Source organism: Gekko japonicus, unplaced genomic scaffold (genome assembly GCF_001447785.1).
Source record: "Gekko japonicus isolate JY-2015 unplaced genomic scaffold, Gekko_japonicus_V1.1 scaffold687, whole genome shotgun sequence".
Taxonomy (NCBI): domain Eukaryota; kingdom Metazoa; phylum Chordata; class Lepidosauria; order Squamata; family Gekkonidae; genus Gekko; species Gekko japonicus.
Window position 1 is genome coordinate 251,095 of NW_015161424.1, and position 11,678 is coordinate 262,772.

The window sequence follows — 11,678 nt, forward strand, 5'->3', positions numbered from 1 at the left end:
ATTGTTTCCAAGGATACAATCTGCTGCTGCCCACTCATGTCACAGCTATCTTTAGGAATCTCTGTGAACTATATGGTTACCATAGCATTTCCAGCCGTTCCTAGAGGACTGATCTCACGTCCAGGTTTTCTTTGGAAGTGACATCATGCTGTCAGCCTGACAGTGATTTTTTCCCATGGGAGGAGGAAGAGAGGGCTGCCAGCAGGAAGTCTTCCACCATAGCAGGAGACCTGTCAACCCTAACGGAAGTGTGGTGAAGAGGCTGGTAGGGCCCAAATGGGACAGGCTCCAAGGGGATGCTGGTGGCTGCACTAGGGGGCTGACCTGGAAGTGACCACCGGTGGAGGGCTGGAGCACTCAGCAGCCAAACTGAACTGGGAGAAGTCCACCCACGGGCCGGGTCTACCTAGACCAGCACTCTGTGGACTGGAAATGGATGGTGTCCTTGGCAGCAGCAGTAGGTGGAGAGGGCATGGCCCTGGAAATGAGGGGGGCAGACTGGATGTAGGCCAGCCCAGGAATGAGGCTGAGGGGATGGGGCATGTGTTGGGATGGGCATTAAATGCAGTAGTGTGCCACTCTTGGGGTTGGCCAATGGAGGAACTGGGCTTTTGACTATCAGTAATGGGGCCGGGTGAAGCTAACCACAGACCCCAATAATAAAGGCTAGAAACTTTGTGACCTGAGTGGAAGTGTCCTAATTTCCAGGCCTGGGGCCTCGCCCTTTATCCAGTCTGCTGTGCTGGCCATCCGCTAGGTGAGCTGAGAAGCTTCGGGGCCCATGACAGGAAGTATATCTAGACTAAGATTTTAAAAAAACTAAATGCATTGATATTATTGTATTAATATGAATGTTTTAACGTCTCTTAAGTAGCTGAAAGCAAATGTGTTGGCAGTCTGTTAATTTCCATTAAATTTCTTCTTAATCTCTGTTTTAATAATAATTTTCAACCCAGCAAAATATCTAATGTGATAAATATAGAATTTAGTATCCATAAAAGGTAAAGGTAAAGGTTCCCTTGCTCGAAAGCCAGTCGAATCAGACTCTAGGGTTGCGGTGCTCATCTCCGTTTCAAAGCCGAAGAGCCAGCGCTGTCCGAAGACGTTTCCGTGGTCATGTGGAAAAGGAGATAGCTGATGGGTAAATGTGCATACATTTAAAATACTGGCCTGTATCCTACCACATTGGAAGCCTCCCTGAATCCTAAGGAGTCTTCGTCTAATGAAAGAGCCAGTTAAGTTGAAGGAAGGCTTCTTAGGCTAGAGAAGATCTTTCCAGCCTAAAAGAGGATGCTGCCTGTTATGCATTTTTAAAATGTGCTGTTATAATCCTTGTTCATAAAAATGCTATAAGATGGTAAGGAATTCTCTGATGGTAAGGGATTGAGCTTTTGGTTTTTGAGATTCTACAAGCTGTGAGCCCATGTAGAATCAAGGTGCAAAATGGATGATTTTTCCTTCGCCCTCATCCAAGTTCTTGTTTTGACCTTTAAAGCCCCGCGTTGGTTTGGTCCAAAATTCCTGAAAGACTGCCTCCATTCTTACTAACCTGCCAAAACGCTGAGATCAGTAGAGGAGGCTTGCTATTGGCTGAGATGAGATTAAGGATAGTCTTTTACCTGGCTGCCTCCAAGCTATGGAACTCCTTCTACCAGGAGGTGGGATTGGTGCCATCGCATCAGGCATTTTGGAAGAGATATTATTATGTCGGAAGGCCTTTGAATTCTCTCATTAATGAATGCTTATATTATTCTTCAGATTTAATTGATGAAAGTGTTATCCTACCAGTATCTTACATTAGTGACACAAAAAAGTTGTAGTACTTAGGGCATTACATGGTAACATCTAGCTCCAGATGCTCTGCTAAAGTGGAGAAAGATTTTTACATTGTTTTAACATTTGACTGGGGAATCAGTGTACTTCTCCATACGTATATGTATGAATTTCAACTGTGGAACAGTTTTCCCAGCTCAAGAATAGACGTATGAATTTCTTGTGCATCTGATATTTTCCTTATTTTGGTACAACATCTAAAGCCATGCTCTGTCTGCTGTCTTCCAACACAGGATATGGCTAAATCCTCATTTAGTTGCACCATTAATTTTATTTTCCAAACATGCATGTGATCCACTGTTGAAAAGGAAATAGGAGGATTCATTTTGTTGAACCAGTGGCTGTTAACTGCATGATGTAAAATGTATCAAACAGCACAGGAGAAAATGCAAAATGATAGTTGTTGAGTTTTTAAGTGCTGAACTGTTCTGCATTTACATTCAAAGTCATGCTGAGCATGAGGCAACATAATCCACCATTTTTAGTATCTTTCATACTGATGAAATCTATAAGCTGCAGCTGCTTGAAGCTCGAATATTCTTGGTAAGGATAGATATTTTTATTAACAGCTGGGGTCGCAAATATATTTAGAGAATTATGCACTTTTCCTATGTTAATGATTTCCAAGGTACTGCATCATACACATCTGGTTTAGAGTGGAACAGTGTACATGGATCTCCTGTGTCCTTTCAGACTCTTCCTAGGATTCATCCAGCAGAAGGGAGAAAGAAGCTAAACTTCAGTCTATATGTCAAGATGTGTAGTCCTGTTAGTCTGTCTGTCTACTAGTAGAAAAGAGGAAAAGTCCAGTACCACCTTAAAGACTAACAAAATTTGTGGCAGGGTATGAGCTTTTGTGAGTCACTGCTCATTTTAGTGACTCATGAAAACTCATCTCCTGCCACAAATTTTGTTAGTCTAAGGTGCTGTTGGACTCTTGCTCTTTCCTGCTGCTTCAGCCTATATGTACAATGGTAACTTTGTTCCTTGTAAACGTAAAATGAAGGTGCTTTTCAGCTTTCTCTGGTGAACTCTGTGTAACTCTAGTAGCATGAGAACGGATCTTATGACTTCCTTCTGCTCAGTGAGGAGCCTTAAGAACAGAAGAGAAGGCAATGTTGGATCAGGCCAGTGGCCCATCTAGTCCAACACTGTCACGCAGTGGCCAAAAATACCAGGCACCATCAAGACGTCCACCAGTGGGGCCAGGATACTAGAAGCCCTCCCACTGTTGCCCCAGCCTGTGAGTTCCTATCTATACCTTATGGCTCAAATACTTTGGCCACCAAATGAGAAGGGAGCACTCACTGGAGAAGACCCTGATGCTGGGAAAGATCGAAGGTCAAAGAAGACGGGGACGGCAAAGGATGAGATGGTTGGACAGTGTCAGCGACGCAACGAACATGAAATTGAGCCAACTTCAGAGAACAGCGGAAGACAGGAGGGCCTGGCGGGAGCTGGTCCATGGGGTCGCGAAGAGTCGGACTCGACTGTGCGACTGAACAACAACAACAAATAGCCACTTATAAACAACAACAACAAATGGACCTCTGCTCCATATGTTTATCCAGTTCCCTCTTGAGCTGTCCATGCTTGTAGCCACCACCACCACCTCCTGTGGCAGTGAATTCCATGTGTTAATCACTCTTTGGGTGAAGAAGTACTTCCTTTTATCTGTTCTAACCCGACCACTCAGCAATTTCATTGAGTGCCCACGAGTTCTTGTATTGTGAGAAAGGGAGAAAAGTACTTCTTTCTTACTTACTTACTTTCTTACTTACTTATAAACCTTGATCATGTCACCCCTCAGCCATCATTTCTCCAAGCTTACCATCAATAAATAATTTAACAGACCCACATGCTGATTATGTCCACATATCCAGTCACACTATTATAGGACCAAATAATATTACCCATCTCATCAGAAGCTGCCTGTCCTCTAAAATGATGTATGCTATCACCTTCCACAGTCTACATCAGAAGAAACTGGTTAGTCAGGATACAAAAGAATAAATGGGCACAAATTTAACGTAAAAATGGTAAAATCCAGAAACCTTTGGAGAATATGTCAATGTACCAGGACCTTTTTTTGCTGTTTTAGAAGTTAACGTTCTTCAACAAAGCAACTTCAAAGTTTAACTGTTACCCACCAGATGTCAAACAGAGCTGATGCTTTTCTTAACCACTATAGGTGGTAAATTTCATACCATAACTAGATCAGTGTTAGTGCCAATTACTGCTGTTGTGAGTGGTCATTGCTTTTCTTATAAAGCTTTATGTAGAACTATTACCAAGAATACCTTCTGCATTTCATATCCTTTGAACCTCACTGGTCAGTTTTTTTCTTTCCATCTGTGTGTATATTCTGCTGACAATCCATTTAATGTATCTGATGAAGTGGGCTCTGGTGCATGAAAATGTATGCTTCAATTATCTTTCTTTAAGGTGCAATAAGACCTCCTTTTGTTTTCAACATAAATTAAGAATTGATGCACCAGTTATGGCTCGCAAAGATTTCAATATAGCGGTATCTTGAAATCTGAAAATACTCAGATTGTTTTAGATTATGACCCAGGTGTTTCTTTACTTATTATTATTATTATTTTTACTGGGCCATGCTGTTACAGCAAGGGTCCCCAACCTTTTTGAGCGGGCGCATTTGGAATTCTGACATGGCATGTTGGGTGCAGCAACAAAATGACTGCCACAGGAGGAGGAGCCAGCCACAAAATGATTGCCACAGCTAAACTTCAGTAACACAATACAGATCCTTGTGCTGTGGTGGTAGCTGCTGTCAAAGCAATATCTAAACAAATCTGCACACCCAATCAGATCTCTAATAGTCAATCAGAAGCCTTGCTGGGGAGAAGCCCTACTTTGCCTCACCCACTTTCTAAAAACACTTGGCAGGCGCCAGAAAAGGTGGTGGCAGGTGCCATGGCACCCATGGGCCCCTGTGCTATACTTACTTAATGTTAGTCTGGGGAAAAAAATTCCAGCATTGTTCTGTTTTGGACTTCAGGCTTGTTAATAACCAGCAGTTATTTATTTAGATCCTGTGGGTGAGACAATAAAATTGCAAATCCATTCACATTGCGGTAGTGCTCAAATTGAGGAGCCAGGACTGAAAGTGTCTCTCCTTTACGCATTTTTGCTCCGGTTATCAGTCCCACTGAGGAGCCCGTAGGATGGCCAGCTGGATGCACACGATCCCAACGTATTGTCCATCTTGCGTATCTGCCTTGCTCATGCGCCCCACCCTCCCCAAAAACCCTAGTTAGAAACTAACTCTGCTATCAATGACATGCAATTGCAAGCATGCAAATTAACCAGAATTCATTTTCTCCATACCTGTGAACCTGTATTCATTTGTTGTCGGTAGCAGGGGTTTCTAGTTAAGATTCCCCACGGCAGAAAGGGGGGGGGAGTTAGGGAGAATGCAAACCTTGCAGTGTTGGGTTCATGCACATCCCTGCTCAATGTCAGTCAAAACTGACATTGGAATACAGTCTCTGAATCCTATGCTGTAAACGTCAGCACTTACAAGTAGGTCCTTTGAAATCATTGAGGCTTACTTACAGATAAATTCAGAATCCCACTGTGGCATTTTGGGGGCTTTAAAGAGGAGAGGGTTTCCTTTTCAGCTATTCTCTTTCCTTGTCTTATTTTTGTAAAGGTGACTAGGCAAGCAAAAAAGCATGGGGCACTCTGAAAGAGGAGCTAATTGGTTAAAGGAGATCCCTGGGGTATTGTTTTCTTGATGCTCTGGAACTTTTGTTTCCAACCTTGCTCCCCAGTAGGGACCCCAAGTGGCTTGCCTTGTTCTCTTCTTCTCCAATTTTCTCCTCCCAACAACCTTGCGAAGTAGGTTAGGTGGACAGTGTGACTAAGCCAAGGTCACCCAGCAAGCTGCTATTAGCAGAGTGGGGATTCAAACCTGGGTCTCCCAGATTGTAGTCTGACACTGTAACCACTACTCTATAGTGATATCCTGTGCCTGGGTACAGCTAAAATATAGTATTGTACAAGACACTGAAATGAACCTAAATGTCATTGAGCATGTTTTTGGCAAAGTGTGAGGACCTATAGAACTGTTTGGAAAAGATAAAAATGTCCCGGCTGTGCTTAAGATGTTCCAAGCGGCTGTTATATCTCGTCTGCTATACGGAATTCCTATCTGGATTCAGTCTTTTACTAGGAGAGTTGAGAGCATCTACTCCACTTTTCTGCGCAGGATTCTTGGTGTTTCCAACTCAGTGTCACTTTTTGCCCTTTATAAGGAGCTGGGTCTCCACTTGATAGAATCTCGGGCTTGGATCATTACGATCAAATATTGGCTTCGGCTCCATTTTCGATCTCCTCCTGCTAGCCTAATGGTCCAACTTTTAGCTGACCCTTATACATCAGAGTGGTCACAGGCCATAGTGAAAAAGGTGGGTACCCTAGGTATTGATCTGGAACCCCTCTATAACTGTGGTGAGGTAGCAATCTTGCAGGTGGTAAGGAGGAGAATTTGGGATATAGAGGCACAGATCATTAATGCCGGTAGTCTTGGAGTTTGTTCTCTCTATTCATTACCCCTCCTCCCCTTGCATACCTCCATGGTACCATATATTGCTAATTTGACAATTCCAGTTTTTAGGAGGGTTTTTATGCTTGCAAGGTTCAACCTTTTCCCCTCAGTAGTGGTTTCCGGTAGATACAGGGGTGTGCCATACAAGGATAGACTCTGTAACTGTAATCTTGGGGAACCTGATTCTATCACCCATATTCTCTTTCACTGTCCTAAATATCTCGCTATGCGCAATGTTTTGATTCGCCCACTTCTCCCTGTGCAGAGAGATTTTCTGGATAGGGATTTAAATTTCTTTCTAGCAGACAAGAGTCCAGCAATAACACTATCTGTCGCTGAATTTTTGACTTATGTATGGAAGTCAAGAGTAGTACTTTGTAAATCTCGTAAACCATGTTAGGATTGCTTTGTATTTTAAGATAATGGGAATATTGGTTGTCGTTGTCTTAGTACTATCCCTTAAATTTTGCCTTTGTTCTGGTTATCTGTGCTATGCCAATAAAGGTTTCTGTTCTGTAATAATAATAGATAAAAATGCATAAAGAAAAAACTCTGCTGTTGCTTTGCATGACTGTCTGCAGTGACGATCCTTCACTGTATTCTGTCTTTTGGAGCATAATTTTCAGGGTGGATTAGTTGATAATGGAAATATAAACCTTTTTTTCTCCTGATTCTTATTTCTTCCTACTTTCTAACTTCAGTAGCAAAGAATCAGATGTCATTTAACTTGGTTTCAGTCTATATCTATTTAATGTACAGGAGGAGTTCAGAATAGGTTAGGTCAAAGAGGTTTTATTGATCCTACAATTATTTCTAACTTCTCTGATTTGTTTTAATTGCCTTCATTAAGATTAATTTAGATGAATCACATTCCCTGGGGACCAGTAGTGTAGATTTCAGGTAAAATTAGAATCACAATTTAATGTTGCAAAAAGGAGGCATAGACCACAGGCCAACTTGATACTGGATAATCGGTCGCTAATTAATGTATTGCATGAAGGGGAGGGAGAAATCCTGCTTTAATATTAAAGTGCTAATTAGATTTTTTTCACCAATATATGAGGGCAGTTAAAATAAGTGTTTAATTTCACCACCAATACATTATTCATAGTTAACTACTGTGGTAGATTGAGTGCACCAAATGGAGATCAGTATAACCTTTGTTCTAAAATGTTTTATTCTTATGTAACATTTCTGTACCTCAGATGAATGCAGATTAGAATGGCTTGGACGTCACAGTGCTGAATGCATACTTCTAGTATTGCACAGCACAGTCCAATCAGTTAGGCCTACTAGTTACAAGACGTTTTCTTCATGCATTCGGATATTGATTTTATGCTTGGCTTAGCTCCCATTGACATATTTTCTCTTACCACTAATCTCAAATCATTCAATAGGAACCACAGTGAATTAGTATTAAGAATACATTTTATACCAATAGTAAACCTGTGTCTTGAATAATTGATTGGTGTTGTTAAATGCTTGAATGTAAAAACCATTTGTCTTGTGGGAAAATAAGGGACCTCTAGTAGCCCATGTTTGTCTCTTATCCTACAGGTATGTATAGCTGTATCTGTGGCTGAAATCGCTACAGCAGAATCTTCTGTGAGGCAGCTGGGGCAACGTACTTCAGTGTGGTCAGTTGCAGAACCAGAGTCAATTCTTAGGTGAATAAGTTTGCCAGTATGGCTGAACATATAGTGACTGAAGCCAGTAGCAAATGAATCACCTATCCACCATCCTGTTGTGCTCTGTATCCACCTATTGCTATATTATATAAAAGCTATGCCTGGCATTAGATCTGAAAGTATATATACGGTTTATCATCTAAAATATTTAATAGTAAACGGAGAAAACGGTGTAGAGACTGGGAAGGTCCGCACTCTAGTCTCTTCATTTTTGAGACAGGAAAAAAAAATGGCTTATACCTCAGAGCTTTCTGAACGGCACAAACTGCACCGGGGATACAAATGAGAGAAATAAGTTAGAGCTGAAGGGCATCGATATCCCTATAATAGTGTATTTTGAACCAGAGGATGTGTACTTCGTGATGTGCACAGTGTAACTCTTTCTGTGTTTACTAGCACAATGTTCAGAGGGAAGTGTGCCTCTTTTGGTTCAGGGTAGCTATAAAGCGGCACTGACGTGCCTTTAATAACTGTAGCTAGACAATTCTTTGTGAAATGTGAGAATTATGGGATGAGTGTCAAGGGTTCAGTTCAGTTCAGTCTGTGAGTGGACATGAGCCTGGTTAGTTATGCCTGGATATGTTTTCCCTCCTCCCTCGCTTTCCCTTGCATCGTACACTGAGATTAAAAACGAATGTGTTGTGTATGCTGACCGCCACCGGGGGCCAGCGGTCAGCCAGAGTTGCCAGAACTTGACTCTGGAACAACAATAGGGACTAGGCTCCTAGTCCCTCCACTGGGGATCCAATGGGATCCGTGGCGGGAGATTCAAACCCACCAATGGTGACCAGGGGTGTGTCCCCAGGGATGTATATAGTTGGCCCCCGGGCCGTTTGTCCTCTCTCTCGTTATGTACCTAATAAAGCGTGCTATGCACTACGTCGTCGTCTGTCGTTTCTCCATGCGGCAACCCACTACATAATAGAATGTTTGAAAGCAGGTACATTCATTTACTGACGTTTCTTTCCCGTTAACCATGGTTTATCCCAATTAAAATCCCAAGTTTATGTGAGAGAAACAAACCTCAGTGTGCACCTGCATTTGGATATCACAACTAGTTGGCAGTGGGTTGAAGACCTCCATTTTCAAACTTGCTGTGCTGTTCAACTGAGGTTCATGCTTGTAACAAAGAAACTGAGCTAAGGATATGAGAAGTAGGAGAAATAAATTACTGCTGAAGGGTGTTGCGCCTCATTTCAGTGTTGGAATGGTTTATACAGCCTTAATAGTTACAGTGTAAATTCCAAAGTATATGATGTAGAATATTAAAAATGGGCCTACATGGTTTTTACTCTTAAAGGAAAAGTTCTTCCCCCTCTACTAAGCAGTAGTTTGAGGTGGTATAGGGCAGCTTGAAGTGTTTCTCCCATGTCTACCAATTTTGTTTCAATTGGTTATCATTTATAGGGCATTAGGAAACCTTAGATCCCAAGAGATCTCTTTGTGGGATAAGATGGCCAGAATGAATATGGTTGAAATTAGTCCTAAACAAAACTTTATACACACACTAGCTGCCAGGTCAACTTCAATCGTCAAGGAAATCTAACTCCAAAAATCCTGATCTGTAAAGGTGTAAAACAGGGTTGCATCCTTGCCCCCTCGTTGTTTAATCTGTTTCTAAACGACCTGGCCCCAGTTCTGTCCGAAACTGATAGACACTTCCCCAAAATTGGTCAATGCCATATTCCAATCCTTTTATATTCAGATGACACTGTTTTACTTTCAAGTTCCCAAAGGCTGAGGCGTCTTTTACATCAGTGCTTGACCTAGTGCAAGAACAACAGGCTAAGACTGAATCATAGGAAAACAAAGATCTTAGTTTTTGCTAAATCTTGGAAACAGTTCGTATGGAGAGTTCAGGGAAATTCCATTGAGCAGGTTAAATCCTTCAAATATTTGGGGATCAACTACAATGGGAGCTGGGCTACACACTGCAGATATGCCTCCAACCTAGCAAGGAATAGTGCTACTGCTATTGCCCGTTTTTTTCTATCTGAGAGGCAATAGGTATGTTCCCATGGCTTTAAAAGCCTTTAACGCAAAATCCAGCCCACAAATATGGAGACAAATATGGAGCTCCCATATGGATAAGTGCAATCAATCAATCATCTGAGGGACTACAATCTTTTTTTCTATGGAAAAATCCTTGGTCTCCCTAACTGTGTTCCATACACTGCGATTTGTTTTGAAACCGGCCAGATGTTGCTAGAAACTCATACCTGGTTGGTGATCAAATTTTGGCTTTGCCTTTTGTTTAGTTCTGATTCGAATTCTCTTACTTTCCTAATGTTGACAGATTACCATGAATCTAACTGATTGAAATTAGTCCTTAACAAAATTAGGTTTGTAGGTATACCTCTAGATTCACTTTACCTATCATCTGCCTTAACAGCATTTCAGATAATTAAACGTGGGTGGTTAGATATCCAATTGCAGCGCCTGAGGCTGCTAGGAAAACTAGTTCTCCAATTCATCTGGAATTATCTCTGATACCTGGCCAGATAGCCTCTTATTTCTGTTCTTTAACTGATCCCCATCAAAGAAGGGCATTTATGCTGGCCAAATTTAACGTATTGCCATCAGCCATCTTCTTCAGAAGATGTCAAAAAATCTCCTATGAATTTAGACAATGCCTCTGTAGTCTAGGTGCTATTGAATCTGTTTCTCATGTTCTATTAAACATTAAGATCCGAGAATTTTTTTTGAACTCCCTTTTCTGTACGTGGTGTGGCCTTCCTGACAGTGTCAAGTTTCAGCAGTTACTTTCTGGACACAACTTTCTCATAACCTCTAATGTCGCCTGTTTTCTCGTCTACCATTCAACCCAGGGAAGCTATTAAGTGATATATTTCATTTTGGTTGGCCTTATGATCGATGTACTTAAAAATAAATAAATTTATTTTTCACATGTCAATAAAGGTTATCTGTCTGTCTCTCTGTCTATCAAACCTTAATTGTGCATCACTCTGTTGGACCTGATTGCCTTCTCTCTCTCTCTCTCTCTCTCTCTCTCAAAATTAGAACTTGAATTAACACAAGTGTTGCCAGTGGATGCTCAAGTTTTCCTTCAAGATATGGCCTGGAATTGCAGTAAGAAAAATGTGTAACTCGTTTATTTAGTATAAATTGAAGTTTATTTTAAGAATGTATCAAGAGCACTGCTGGATCACACCAAAGGTCCATGTAGTCTGGTGCCCTGTTTTCCACAGTAGCTATCCAGATGCTTGTAGACAGTAGACAAACATGGTACAATCTTGTGTTTTTCCACCAGCCACTAGCATTGAGAGGCATATTGCCTCTGCACCTGGGATCCTATTTGTGTACCAGGTTTATCAGTACCTCTTAGCCATATCATCCATGAACTTGGAGCCATCATAACCAGTGGGCATCAAATTCCATAAATTTACTATGTGTTGAATGAACAAGTGCTTTCAATTCTCTGTCCTGAATCTAATGCCAAATAATTTCTTTGGATAACCGAGAGTCCTCCTTTTTTTGACACAGAGAATTTCTATTAACTTTATCATTCAGAATTTTATACATAACTGTTATGACGATTGCCTGATGTGTTGTTTCCCCCAAAT

General features: G+C 41.4%; 1 protein-coding gene across 2 annotated transcripts in view; it reads left to right on the top strand.

Annotated features, from left to right (window-relative positions):
• The window catches only part of DNAJC24 (DnaJ heat shock protein family (Hsp40) member C24), a 78,355-nt gene that overhangs the window by 63,428 nt on the left and 3,249 nt on the right, over positions 1-11,678 (top strand). For both annotated transcript variants that reach the window (XM_015428530.1, XM_015428523.1), the window contains one exon: positions 11,116-11,184. In XM_015428530.1, coding sequence (XP_015284016.1) covers positions 11,116-11,184 — 69 coding nt within the window. The remainder of the gene's footprint in view (positions 1-11,115; positions 11,185-11,678) is intronic.